Source organism: Dermacentor andersoni, chromosome 1 (genome assembly GCF_023375885.2).
Source record: "Dermacentor andersoni chromosome 1, qqDerAnde1_hic_scaffold, whole genome shotgun sequence".
Lineage (NCBI taxonomy): Eukaryota > Metazoa > Arthropoda > Arachnida > Ixodida > Ixodidae > Dermacentor > Dermacentor andersoni.
The window spans coordinates 68,208,797-68,223,616 of NC_092814.1; the positions used below are offsets into that span (position 1 = coordinate 68,208,797).

Here is a 14,820-nt window from a genome sequence, read left to right on the forward strand (position 1 = left end):
GCGTCAGTGAAAAGGCGCCTCACATAACATGACAATGAACTTCAAGAGCTGATTAGTGCCCTCCACTCCGCGCCCTCCAATTGAAAACACTACTGATTTCCAAACTAAACTACACAAACAGATCGCACAACCCAAACTAATCACAGAAAGTCGTTTTCTTGACGGCAAAACCCCGCAACACTTGCATGACAAAGGGCAGCGGCAGCACATTCAGAACAGCCGCTATCATATACCACAGCGCAATGCAAGTGCGATAACGCTATTATGCCCGGCTCAAACAGATCGCACAACCCAAACTAATCACAGAATGTCGTTTTCTTGACAGCAAAGCACTGCAACACTTACATGACAAAGGGCAGCGGCACCACATTCAGAACAGTCGCAAACAGACCATAGTGCCATGCGAGTGCGATAACGCAACTATGCCCGGCTTCACGAATAACGTGGCCGCCTTGGTCACATAACAATTGAAAACACTACAGATTTCCAAATTAAAACCACACAAACATATCGCACAACCCAAACTGATCACAGAATATCGTTTTCTTGACAGCAAAACACTGCAACACTTACATAGCAAAGGGCAGCGGCAGCTCATTCAGAACAGCCGCAAACACACCACAGCGCAGCGAGGGCGGTGACGCGACGACGCCATGACGACGCGACTATGCCCGTCTCGCCCGGCTGCCCGGCATCACGAATCACGTGGCCACCTTGGTCACATGATTTGACGACGGTATCGCCACCTTGCGCAAGGTTGGATCGCGTTGATGGGTTGTTAAATATTGTAGAAGCCGCTAAACAGGCTGACGCGCCGTGGCGTGGCGGTGGCGCCTTGAGTCGTTTTCAAAACGTATTCACCCCTCGTTTTTAAGCTGCCTGGCTTCCAACGTTATCAAAACGTATTCACCCCTCGTTTTTAAGCTATCTTGTTTGGAACGTCTTTGATGCGTCGATTTTGGTCAAAAATCCGTTTCAGACGTTAAATCCCTTAATACGACGTTTTCAAGACTTTGTGTGCTACCTGGGTAACGAAAGGAGCCTAGGGCTGGCGGCAGCCTTACAACACTGCTAGCGTCGGTGCATGTTGTTTGGAGGGCCCTAAGTGATATACCAAATGTTTTCGTTTTTTTGTTAATTCCAACATTTTTATTTGTTTAATTTTTAGTAGCATGTTAGAGCTGTTCAGGTAGGTACGTGAAGAGGCGAATCTGCACGAGAAATCGCAGTGTGCAGGTTGCTGATTATAAGAGATTCAGTAATTAACTTTTAGCTATGTATTTTAGAAGACATGTAAAAACTGCGAAATTAAAGCCATTCAGTAGAGAAGTCACGTGAGCTCAGAAGTCATGTGTGCCTAAGATATCCGTCCCCAAAATCTGCTGAAAGAATGCACTGTCGTTCCAGTTCAGATCCTTCCGGACTGCTAATAGACGCATTTGTGGAACTGCTAACTGGGACGCCAACGTATTTCGTAGCACATATTAACGACGGTCATCTCGAAAGTAATGCTAGCCTTAGTATTTCTGTTCAGCCGACATGACTTCACTACGGCTGGGCTTCAATTTCAGGATTTTAATATGTGCACTAAAGTGAATAATTAAAAAGTTAGTCAGTGGCTATTTTTATTTTGGTCTCATGGAGATTGAAATTTCTCACTCAGGTAATTTGCGCCACTTCCAGAAGTCATCTGAAAAGGCGGTACGGCGCTATCGGACACAGGCGGTAAAAAAATAAATAAACGATTATGCAGTTTATTATTCTTTCTTTTTCCTCGATTGCACATTATTTCTTGCTTACAAGCGGATGCCTTTTGGTCTCTCTCTCTCTTTTTTAATCCTCCACGAATGACGCTTGAGCAGCACCCGATTGTGCTCTTTATCTCCTTTTTTTTTTCCCCTAATGGCGCATTCATTTACAGCTCAAGAGGCAAACAACGATACAGAGTTTCGGACGGGAAACTAAAAACGAAAGGTTGAGTCTTACTTTTGAATCGTGTGTAGGGGGTACGAGTGGCATTTCCTTGAAAATATTAGATATGCTATTCGTTAACTGTACTTCTGCTGCGCAGACGGGGTAGTCAATTTAATCTGCCACAATCAAAGCTTTCAATGGCAATAAGTGTTTCCTGCACGCCAGTGCGCCAGAATGCAAAGAATGCACAAGCGACAGAAGTTGCGTTGGCGCGACTCGCCGCTTCACCACCTAATCACTGCACGGGGCGCGTTTCCCACTAGTTCTATCTGCTACACTCTATACAATGATGTACCTGTTCCACCACAAATGGCGCCGGCAGACATGACCGATAATTTTTGCACAGTTTTAGGCCACCTGCGAGGCTGCCTGGAAGCAGCTGGGCCTTATTTTGTTCCCTGCGCGCGTTCGCAGGCTGCCCGTGTCGCACACCTGCTTCAATCAGCTGGTGCTACCCAAGTACAAAAGCAAGGACGTCCTTCGCGAGAAGCTGACCATCGCAATCTCCAACGCAGAGGGCTTCGGCCTCGAGTAGGACCAAGACTAGCCGTCTGCTATCGACCAGAATGGGGCCTTACGTAGATTCTTCATGGTGTAAACAACGAGCACTTATTATTCCCAGGGGCTGCACAGAAGACGCCAGTGACTACGCGTATACAAGGCACTTCACTGCGCGCGCTCCTCACTGTAGTGAGCACGACCCTGCCTGTTTTCTCCCTCCCCCGCTTTGAGTGCGGCAGAGACTCCTTCTGCGTCTCTCTGTTAACGTACGTATTTGGGGATAAACGCGATGGGCACTCGCGCGCAGTGCTCGCGGTTCAATGCGGCGTCTCAAAGTGACAAGAGAATGTTCTTTTTATATTCTGTGTGTCGGCTCTTGGAAACGGTAAGTAGTTTATAGGACAACTTACGGCCTATCTCTACGGGTCCAAATCATACGCAACGTAACCATATCATAGTTAGTGAACTTTGTGCCACTATTGTGATGTGGTGCAGTCGTTTAGTAAGGAGCGATACCGACGGCTTGAACGATACAAATCTCGAGTCTGCGAACAGCTCGAGGTTCGGGGAGCTATCCAAAATAAAATGGGTTTAGAAAGTCATGTCCTAAAGGAAATAAAGTGAATTATACTGTGCAGTTGCAGAAGATGTTTCTCAACGACAGCGACCACACTAGACAAGAATTTCGCCAGTTTGGATGCTAGCACGCGCGAAGACACCTCAGCGATTACATTTATAAACTAAAACACGAACATTCTGCATATAAAGGGACAACACTGAATTTGCGAGGTGTGACACAAAAGAAACGAGACTAAGTGGGTAGCTTGAAAAAAGAGTGGAGTTGGCAACAACTGTTTTGCTGACGTAATCCCACACACCTCCTCTATTCATGCGGCCAGTTTCGACGGAACCGATCACGCCAGTTGGGAGTGCTGCATCATTGAGTGAACATGTGCAACTGCATTCTGCCGGGAAAATGTCTCATGTAAAAACCGAACAGCGAATCAACATCAAGTTTCTTGCCAAACTTAAGAGATCAGCCACGGAAACATTTCAAATAATAACCGAGGCTTATGGAGATGTAACTTTGTCTCGTGCACGTGTGCTTGAATGGCATAAGCGGTTTTCAGGGGGAAGGGACAGTGCGGAAGATGATGAACGTGCTGGGCGTCCAAGGTCGGCGATTACAGAACAAAACATTGCCAAAGTTCGTGATGTGATCAGTGGTGACCGAAGATTAAGTGCTCATGCAGTGGCGGAGTTGGTTCACTTGGATAGGGAAGCTGTTCGACGCATTTTAACGGACGAATTACACATGAGGAAGATTTGTGCGAAGCCTGTTCCAAAGGTTCTGTCCGTTGACCAAAAACAGTGCCGTAAAGACGTATGTGTGGACATGTTAGAACGCATTGCAAACGAGTCAAATTTGTTGGAATCTGTTGTAACATGTGATGAGGCATGTATTTTTACCTATGACTCAGAAAGTAAGCGCCAGTCAATGCAGTGGAAGTCTCCAGGATCCCCAAGACCCAAAAAAGCACGCATGTCAAAATCAAAATTCAAGGCAATGTTAATTGTTTTCTTCGACATTAATGGAATTGTAATAATTGAGTGGGTTTCCAGTGGTCAGACTGGTAATCAACACTACTACATTGAAATACTAAAAAGACTTCGTGAAAAAATTTGGAAAAAAAAGGTCACAGCTGTGGAGTGATGGATGGCTGTTGCACCAGGACAATGCACCCGCTCACACGGCCCTATCTGTCAAGCAGTTTCTGACCAGCAAAAACATTACTGTGCATCCTCCTTATTCAGCTGATTTGGCTCCATGCGACTTTGTTTTACTCCTTAAAGTTAAATCTTGCTTAAAGGGAACCCATTTTACCTCAGTTGAAGAGGTTCAGGCAAAAACGGAGAATCTCCTGAAGGGCCTTCCAAAATCCTCGTTCCAGAACTGTTACCAGCAATGGCAGCACCGAATGCAGAAGTATGTGAATGCTGAAGGGGACTACATTGAAGGTGATGATGTCACAGAGAACTGATTCAGTCAGTACAATAAGTTATTGAACCAGTCTCGTTTTTTTTTTTTTGTCACACCTCGTATATAGCAAACAAAGCATTGCATTTCACCCGCCGTGGTTGCTTAGTGGCCATGGTGTTCGGCTGCTAAGCACGAGGTCGCGAGATCAAGTGCCGGCTACTGCGGCCGTATTTCGATGGGGGTGAAATGCGAAAACAACCGTGTACTTAGATTTCGGCGCACGTAAAACCCCCATAAACTTTTTTAAACGTTGCATTTTATTTATGCCACCGTGTGTGATGTTCGTGCTTTCATCCACATGAGATGTGTTATTCTGTTGTCCTTCTTGTTTGTGGCTTTTAACCAAACTTGTACATATTACAGAAGAAAAAAATAATGATTACAATTACACTTACTTCACTCAAAAACATAATTGTCTGCAGTGACTAATTACTGCCCTACGAAGTAATTGAGCAATTACTCATAAGTAATCGATTGGTCTTGCATCGCTCTCCTCACAATTTATTTAACAATGCTCAAGTACAGTGAATAGAACAAACTGGCCCGGCTCTTTGAGCGCATCTTCTGCAGCCTTTCACACGTTGTGTACCTTTACTTACAAGTGCTTTTTCGAAATGGTCGTCGGTCATCTTCCCTCGTTTTGTTTTTTCGTTTTTCTTCTTTTTTTTTATGAGGGCATCAGCAGCGACATTGAAAACTCACTCAATATGCGCGCTGGAGGGAAGGGTGGTCTTGTAATCTACTAACACCTAGGGCAATGTATAAACAGCGGACGTTTAAGCAGCGAAGGAAGGCCTGGAACTATTTAGTATGAAAAAAAAAAAAAAAAAAGCGAAGTGGAGACTCACTGAACATGAGCGTTCTGACGTGATTGCGCTCAGGCCGCATACAAACACGAAATCATCGCGAGATGAAGAATGGAATGTCAACAATACAGGCCGCGCGACCTGCCGTTAAGATGGGAAAATTGATACTGAGCACCGGGTTAGCCTGGATGGACAAGTGCATCCGCGAGGATGCTGCATGGCACCACCTATATCCCGTTTAATTCAAGTGTTCAAAGCTGCGTCGCCTGTTACAGCTTTTCTCGTCAACAGAGTAACTGAGTGCATTTAAGTGGTTACTGAAAAAAAGTAACTGAATTACAGTCAGCGTTGCCGAGTAAACACAGTAATCCATCAATTACAAAACTACAAAAATATGTGATTGCAAGCGATTAATGACATTGAATTGATTACGTGCAAGTCTCCTTTTTTAACCTAGTCTCGCACTTAAGAGGGACGAGGACGCCATTGGCAACGTGAGTAAGGGTCCCCGACCAAGAAGCGCCCGGGTCAGGCCCAGTGATGGTAAACAGGAAATCGTGTATTTACATAAAGGAAACACGCGCATTCACATGCCCTATAAGTAATCTTTTACTGGGTTTGTGGGCGAGGTCCCTTAAAATAAATACAGGTTCAAAAATTGCTTTATGTATGTAGATATAAGTACCTTAATTATGGAGCTACTATTTTAGGGCTCACTATAGCAAGAAAAATTTAAGTTTGTATTTACAGAGGTTATGGTAAATTATAAATGACACAAATTAAGTGTTTCTTGTAATGCGATTGTGCTTCGTAATATTCATACTACAACTTAGTCGTCCATATGGATAATTTCGCCAAGAGTAAGTAAATTAAACGTCCCAGTGAAGGCGCGACGTAGGAGGATGCATGCAGAGCTCAGCGTGCAGAGCTGAATTCCGATGCACCGTAGCTGGCGATGTACTTATTATCTCGCTAAATAAGAAAATCAAGACGAATCTGGTGGCTGGCTCGCGTGTCAGTCAAACTGAGGAAGAGTATGGACATCGCATTTTTTGAGACCGCCAATAGTCAAACAACCGCAACTTCAAACAGCGCGAGTTGATGGTATAGATGGTTGGACTTTCTAAAGCAGTAGCGCAAGAAGGACATTGGACAAAAGAGCGTAATGCTATGCAACGGGCACGAAAATAACCCTAGTCTTACTGCTCAAAAGCTGGTAATATATCGGCACACAATGCTGGTTTGGAGAGCATGGAAGAAAGCAGCATCACAAACGCAAAGATATGGCATGGCAACTATATATATATATTGGTTCTAATCGTCTATTGCAGCAAGTGCATGGACAGTTTGTATGTATAGCTGCGTTAGGAATAACAATTCTTTATACAAATGCATAAGAGAGCGCTGACACAGGTGTGCTGCAGCCTTAAGGTTTTCTTGGTCTCAAACATTTCGCGCGTGATTTTCTCCCGTTTCCTGCTCACTATCGTTCCTTTCAAGCTGCAGGGGAATTCGGCTAAGTGTCCTGAAATGGGTATTCGGTATGTTGTACTCAGGCTCCCTCAGCTGCTCATTAAGAGAGAGCGACTTGCTGGTCCAACGTATATGCGTTTCCCTTTCTTGCGTTCTTTTCTTTATTTTTTCACAGGACAACGGAATGAAATCAACGACATGTTCACAGAGAGTGACAAACCTCTGACGGTGCTGCTTATATTACAGCTTCGGAGTACGTTATCTTCATAATTAACCTACTGTCATAATCTTGCTCAGCCATTCGGCGCGGAAAATACAATTTCTACTCCCATCACTCCGCCAATCTCATTCAAATTATGGGAGAGACGATGAATACACAGAACAACCGGTACTCTTCTTTTTTCTCTTCCCGCAACTTCGGTTTCGCAGCTGCTATAGCTTTCTTCAAACGCTTGAGACAGTTGTTAATATTCGCGGCAGACGACAGAAGGCACTTGGGGCACCCTGCATGAATAGGCGAGAAACTTGAGTGCGAAAGCTATCGAAACACATGCGATCACGGGATATCGTGAAACATTCAACAAAACTTGACTGTATGAGAGCTCGCTTGACAAGTTCAGAATGTGCCGAACTGTAGGGGAGTAACGGCTTGTTGCCTCGGGGTTATATTGTAGGCTCAGCGCATACGGGTTGAGAAGTTAACCTCTAAACATAACATCCTGGGACCGAGTTCACAACGAATTCGATCGTAAGTGCTCTTCGCCACTAGGCGGCCGCCTTCGCTAATCATAAGTCCAGCATCACGATTGACCGAAATTTTCTATACATATATGTAAGCAATTCTAACGTAAGAACGTTGTGGGCATACGAGCCCTGATACATCCGTTCTGTGGGACTTCGTGCGTTACGACTAAATGCTTGAAGCTTCGGGAGCAAAAGGCTTAGCTAACTCAGTTTAGTTATTTATTTGTTTATTCAGTTATTCACAATACCTAAAAGGTTTGAAGAAAGGGAACATTACATGAGCGGTGGGCGCAAAAAAAAAACTGGTGGGTCCGGTTAGATGCCTTGATAGATGGTCTTCTTCAATTAGAGTTTTGAAACGATAAATGTCGGTGATGAGGGCGATGTTAGATTAGATGTCACAAAAAAAAAAAGCAGAAAAAAAGAAAAAAGAGAGAAGAAGTTGATATGTAATGGAATGAGCACGGGGTGTATACTAAAGCATTAGCATGCTTTAAGCGGTAGAAGCGTTGCCGCTGAAATAATTATTTTGTTACCTGGGCTCAGTGAATCAAATAATCTGAAAAAATAAACAAAGGCGAGCAGTTTTGCGTCGGGAGGCGAGTGAAGGGAGACAAAACCAGAATGTTAAAGCTGAAATGCTTGTGTTATAGTAGAAGTCAGAAAGAATGATCCTGGCAGCTCAGGTTCTGGACAGATTCGAGAGTAATAATCATATTAACCTGGTCGTTGTCATAAATAGCACAGGTAAATCCTAGTTTAGATCGGATTAAGGTTTTATATGCAAATAGTTTGACTAATGTAGATACTGACGACACGTTGCCATGCAGATAACCTATAGTACACGATTGCAGGAATTAGCTAACTGATTAACATGATGGGTTCAAGATAAATCCCAACTCACTCATTACTGCACTCCTAGCTATTTAAATGTATGAAAATTGTGTTAAAAAAGAGTTGGTAAGAGAGTAGGAGGGCACTGCATAATTACGACGGCGATGAAAGCACACGTGTTAGCAATTACTGACGTTGAGGGACATTAACTATTTGCTGCACCACGCCTGGAATTAGAAGATGTCATCATGAAGAGCAGAACAGTCTAGTGGATTTCTTATTGGTTGATATAAATGCAATCTTCCACGATGAGAAAAGCAATGACTTGACTAATACTTCATTAAGCGAACTCAGAGGCACATTTATATATAGCAGCCCACTAACAGTGAATTCCTGCTAGCTTGTGATACAATGCCGTTTTGTGTGCGTTGAACTTTTTTAAATATTCTACGATATTGTACTGCTTTATGGCTCTGTGATGACCTCAGGTCTGATTTGAAGTTGTTTTTCTTTTGTTTTTCTTTTTGTTTTTCTCTAATTTTTAAGCGCATAATTAATTTCTAGAACCTGCAAGATGAAAGGTTGTATTTGCGTTGAATTGTGTGTTGTCGTATTGTGTTGCACTCTTCACCAATCCTCCGTATAGGCTGCTTAGTGTTGTGCTGTCTCCTTGAGCTGTCCTAAAACGCTTTTTTTTTTGTCACCCGCAGCATTGCCTTTGTTGGTGTTTGCTGCAAATAAATTCAAATTCAGAAAAGCATATGTTGAATAAGTTAAGTAAAAGGTCTTAATATATATGAGAAAGGAGGCGCCTAAGGACAGAGCCTTAATTGGGGCACACTAGATAGAACCGGGAATAGGGTTGAGGAGATTGAGTTAACGAAAACAAATTAAAAGCAATTGGTTAGACACTCACGGATCCAGCTAACGACGGCTGCGTAAAGGTCAAGATGCGATAGCTTATGTAGGAGAAGAACATGTGACACTTTATCAGAAGCCTTTTCAAAATGCAAAGAGGGCGTCAGTGCAGATGTCATGGTCGGTGTGAGAATGCGAATCATGTAAGAACAGAGCAAGTTGAGTGCCCGCAAAAATGATCTTTACGAAATCCTGCTCATTAAGATTAACTGACAGATGACAGAAAAGTGGCAATGTGGGAACATGTAACATGCTTTATAAGTTTCGAACACACTGGTCATGGATATTAGAGGGTATAGTTGCTATGATTAGTGCGGCCCCCTTTTTAAATATGGCAATTGTTTGACATACTCTCTAGTGAGAGGGGACTGATCCACTTGGGAGGGACTGTTGAAAGATTAGCGTTAGAAAAAGACTCCTGATGTGCTTACTGCTTTTTAATTCTTTGGAGTTAATGCCGTTAGTACCATACGAAGACGATTTTTTTTTTAATGAACAGATAGCTTTAACAATTCCGTTCGAGTCGAAAGTAATATGTTTTCTATAGAGTGATAAGCAGAAGCTGGCAACACGGGAAGGATTTCAATTTAATGCCATTAGTAAAATCAGAACAAAAACAGAACATTAAGCAGATGTTCATAGCATCATCGACCTCGGTTTTGGGGACTGGAGAGCCAGAATTGTCAAAAAGAAAAGCAGTGTTAGTCAGTTGGAGATTAATCGATTGCCAGAAACATTTTTGATTATTATGCAACATAGAGAGTGGGAGGGCAACGTTGTTGAAGAAAAAAAAAACATGTTTAGCATGTGGTACCTGCTTGTCATACTGCTTGAATGCAAGAAAATAATTTTCCCACTTAAGTTCAGAATGAGAAGAGCTGGCGGAACGAAAAATGCGTTTATTCTTCCTGTTTAGACGTTTTAGAGTGCTATTAAACTATGAGGATTGTTTCAGTTCATTAATTGTTATGGTATACGAACGTATATATTAGGGAAACGTAAGAATTCCTATTCGATCAGCAACCAGTTCGATTCAGGCTAACGAAGATGTAAGTCGGCCGCAAAATTATCGTAAAAAGTTGTTAAATCTCAAGTCATGCTGTTATAGTCGCGTCTGTCGTAAAGCGTGAGTATATTAAGGTTATTTTTTTAGGGTTGAATAGATGGCATGAAAATGTAAGTTTCAATATCTTATAGTCACTGAAGCCATACAGATATAAAGGATTTCAGGATGTGAAGTTAGTACGAAATTCAAGATATTAGAAGAATGGCATGTAGTGCGGGTAGGATGACTGACAACCAGCGGCGTAGTCATGGGGGGGGGGGGTGATGCTTATGTGGCTTCGGCGTCCCCCTTCCCCAAAATTTTTTCGTGTTGTCATGCGCCGCCGACCAAACCAACCCCCGGTACCGGAAATCATTCTGTATTTTGTCTAGAACGTATTTTTCACGCTCGAAAATACATTTCGGCGCGAAGGTTGTGAACTCGGGCTGGATTTCATGGCAACGTCCATGCACCTGGAGTCGCATAACGCAAGGAGCCCCATTCGAGCACAAAGTTTCAAGGGCGTTTTGATGACGAGCGGGCTCGTCGCGGCAGAATCTACGGAGCGCATGGATTTCAATTCGGAGACTTTATGGGTATAAAGATCACATAAACTTTTGATGCGAAACGTGCATTGAAATTTCCAAAGTCGTGCATTAGATTTTCAATTCCGGATCTTTGTAGGTTTAATGTTCTTATAAGCATTTGAGGCCAAAGGTGCATTGACTTTTCTAAAGTCGTACATCGAACCATACAACGAGACAAGCCAAATCAACACACTATCAGACAAGTTGACAAAGCACGCAGCGAGGTCCGATGAGACGAAGCGTTGTGATGGTTCATTTGTGCCGTCATGTCACAGAAAATAATATCAACGTTTTTTTTCACCTGCGCCAAAGCATCCATGTCAAGACACTAAAGCCAGCAAAGGTAACTACATTCTTATTTATTTTTTCTACTTTGACTTTTTTTCGCGAGGGCACATTGAGCCTCTTCACTTTTCTTGTTCTCACTATCCGCGGGCTGCCAGAGCCAAGCAGAGGTCATGCGTTTTCACGTGTTGCCCTGACAACCGCGCGGCGCACTTCGGTGCGCGTTCGTTTTTCTCTGGCCGAGTGCATTTTGGCCCCACATAGTTTCGGACGCTTTCTGGCTATAGCAGACGAGAAAAAGAAGCAATGGTCGCTCGCCGCCACCACTACGGCAACTCGACGGATTGCAACGCGTTCGCTTGAGGGCATCACCTTCATTTTGATGTTATCACAACCTCTCCGGAAAGTCTTTTGTCTCGCCAGTGCAGGATAACGAGCAGCATGCATATGGTTCTCTGTGGACCAAGCGCTTCACGTTTTCTTCGATATTCCTTCGGTAGTCACATTAGGCGCCCAAAGTAGGCATTCGATTGTGGCCAACATGCTTTCCTTCGCGTTTTTTTTTTTTTTTAATTTCGGTGCCGCCGCCCCACAAAAGAAAAAGAAAGGACGTTGTTGCGGCGCAGGGAATTGTCGCATGGTGAAAGTTCGATTTTTTTATTTCTTCTTTTGCCGAAAGTAATGGGCCACGGGAATCTTCAGTTGCTGGATAATCTTATTTTATTATTGCGATAGCAATTATGTGGACGCTCAAGGCGCATTCCAGTCGTCGCAGTCACTGTCATGTTCCATATGAAGTCCAAGGGCAATAACATCATTACCGCACGAAGCATGCCTTATGTACGAGTGAAAGCGTAAGGGGGGGGGGGGGTAGCCGACGATGGTAGGTTAGTCTTGTGTGCGCAACGGAGAAAAGCGGGGAGGAAGCGCGCCGCCTTCAGTCGCGCGCGATGCATCGTAGCGAGTGGAGGGAGGGGGGGGGCGGCTTAGGATTTTGTGATCTGTGAATCTGTGATTGCGCAACATGTTTATTTGCCTTGTTTGACGCACTATACAGGTTGTTTCAGAGAACTTTAGCCAGAGTTTAAAAACATGCCGATGCACTCTAAGGCGACGCGACCAAATGCATGTTGCTCACTTTTTTATGCAGTGTACCACGCTAATTTTTGTATTTTGCTTATTCAAATAATTAGCCAAGATTAATTAACCGACTTCTGGAGTAACGAAGCTAGAAAAAAATTAGGAAGTTGCAGAGCGGTTTGCAAAACATCCGAATGAACAGTTTCTGTCTTTCTATCTATTAAGTATTAGTGTATTTCAGCTTACTGATGATGCCTGCGAAATACAAAACACCACGTCACATGCCCGCTTGCACGTTGTGATTGCACAGCTCCCAAATGTTCCACATACAGACAGCCATAGGCGCGCTGCCGCTTCAAAGGCGACAGGGCAGCAACGAGGCGTTGCCTGCGCCATTTACGCCAGCGATGTGCTCCCCTCGCGACAGTTCGTTATAGCGATAAGCAGGCGAGGCGGTTATCGCTTGTGCTGCCCGAAGCAACAAGTTAGTCATTTCGCGATAGCTGTAAGCAAAGCGAACATCCCTAAATTAAAAAAAAAACTCAGTTTTCAGAAGGCTGAAAATGGTAGAATAAGAGTATCCTAAATGGCCAGACGCCGTCTTTCACTGAATTTACGCTTATTTTTCATGCGCTTTCCCTGCAAGTGCTCGAAGAGGTCACCTTCTGTAGCGATACAACACTGGGATCTTCTGAGAAGGCTTGCTGTCGCTGCCTTGAGCGCCGGTGGTGAAACTCGGTGGCAGACTTCAATTATCTTCTCCTGTAAGGCTTCTGGAGTCGTCGTTTCCGTCTTGTATACGTGATAATATAGCCCCACAAGAAAAAGTCAAGAGGGTTGAGGTCGGGTGACCTTGCCGGCCACAGGAAAGGCCCGTTTCTCCCTATCCATTGCCCTGGGGAGGTAACATCAAGCCATGGTCGTGCTTGACTGCAGCTGTGGGCCGCGGCCTTGTCACGCTGATACCACATTGCGTCAAGCCGGACTAGTGGCATGTTGCAGCAGAAGTCTTCGACCGGCCCTTTGAGGAACTCGCATACCTATTGCCGGTCACAGCGCTGTTAAAAAACACTGGGCCAATGACTGTGCTGTTATATGTTCCGCATCAATCGTTAAAATACCACTGATATTGGTGGCGGGATCTTCCTAACTATTGGGGATTTTGCTCATTCCAATAGTGTGCGTTGTGAACATTGGCAATTTCGGGAAAAGTTCGCCTCGTCAGTCCAGACGTGTTGGATTTCTTTTTCTTATTTATAGGGAAAATAAGACAATTAAGTGATTTCCTCTTGATTGCTTTTACCACGGAGTCATACATTTAAAAATAACTCGATGTAGTAGTGGGACAAGTAATAATGCAAATTGTACTAAATTGCATTTTACTTAAAACAGTCACGGGATTTATCCCAGTGGAAGACTTGGAGCATCACCATCCGAGGAGCTCATCGACATTTCCAAAAATGCAAAAGGTTGACGTTGCTAATTATTGCGGCCTAATGAACTCCGGTCAACACCGAACAGTCCAAGGGCGCAACAGCTGAAGGGTGCAACAATAGTAGACGCCCGTGAGTGACGTGTGCTGCTTGCGCCTCACCGTCGGGCGAGCAAGAAGCGACCAGGATCGCGGCTTGATACGGATGCTCGTTTCATGGTGGCATAAATGGTGGCACCATGATGGCATAAATAAAATGCAACGTTTAAAAAGTTTATGGGGGTTTTACGTGCACCGAAATCTAAGTACACGGTTGTTTTCGCATTTCGCCCCATCGAAATGCAGCCGCCGTGGCCGGGATTCGATCCCGCGACCTCGTGCTTAGCAACCCAACAGCAAAGCCACTTAGCAACCACGGCGGGCTGCAGTGATTGTTATTATAACAGTAGATATATACTGATTTGTACAAGAGCAACTAACGCTTGCGTTTACAAGACGGGGCCGTCACTCTGAGACATCTTTATAATGGACACGTTTCATTTCAGCGGGCGACCTGACGTCTGCAAGTATCGTCTCAATACAAAACAGCCACGTACGTGTTAGATTCGGAGACTATGTCGAAAGGAAAGAATGAAAGAGGTCTTTTCTTCGTCCGATTGTTGCCAAACGAACCAAGTGAGATCTCACACTTTGTTAACTTCAGAAAGTGTTATGGCTTGCAGGACATCTCATATCAGCATCCGAATTTGGATTATACTGATCTTACTGTAGCATGCAAAGAGTACGTTATTTCTCGCTATGGCTCGTGTAAGTTACTTTTAAATATCCGAAAGTAGTGATGCGTGAGCGGCTCCGCTCAGCTTTCAATCGGTATACCAGAGCAGCCAGAGCGGGCTGCGTACCTGTATGAACGGCGACAAAAAAAAGAGACGAACTCCGGCTCCGCGCAAGTGAGCTTCGCTGCACGCCGTGTTTGTACTGCAGCGAAGAGTCTAAGGCGCGCCAGCGCTGGAGATGCCTCGGCAGGTGACGCCATCAAACGGTTCCTTCAGCGTTGGAAACCACCGAGAAAATGAAACCGGCCGTTTTCGCATAAGTTA

At 44.3% G+C, this 14,820-nt stretch overlaps 1 protein-coding gene across 1 annotated transcript in view; it reads left to right on the plus strand.

The window, feature by feature from the left end:
• LOC126543219 (probable E3 ubiquitin-protein ligase HECTD2) overlaps positions 1-3,110 on the plus strand; it is a 50,371-nt gene extending 47,261 nt beyond the window's left edge. The window contains exon 20 of the mRNA XM_050190354.3: positions 2,389-3,110. Within this exon, the coding sequence (XP_050046311.1) occupies positions 2,389-2,509 (121 nt within the window). The 3' untranslated portion in view covers positions 2,510-3,110. The remainder of the gene's footprint in view (positions 1-2,388) is intronic.
• The last annotated feature ends 11,710 nt before the right edge of the window (positions 3,111-14,820 follow it).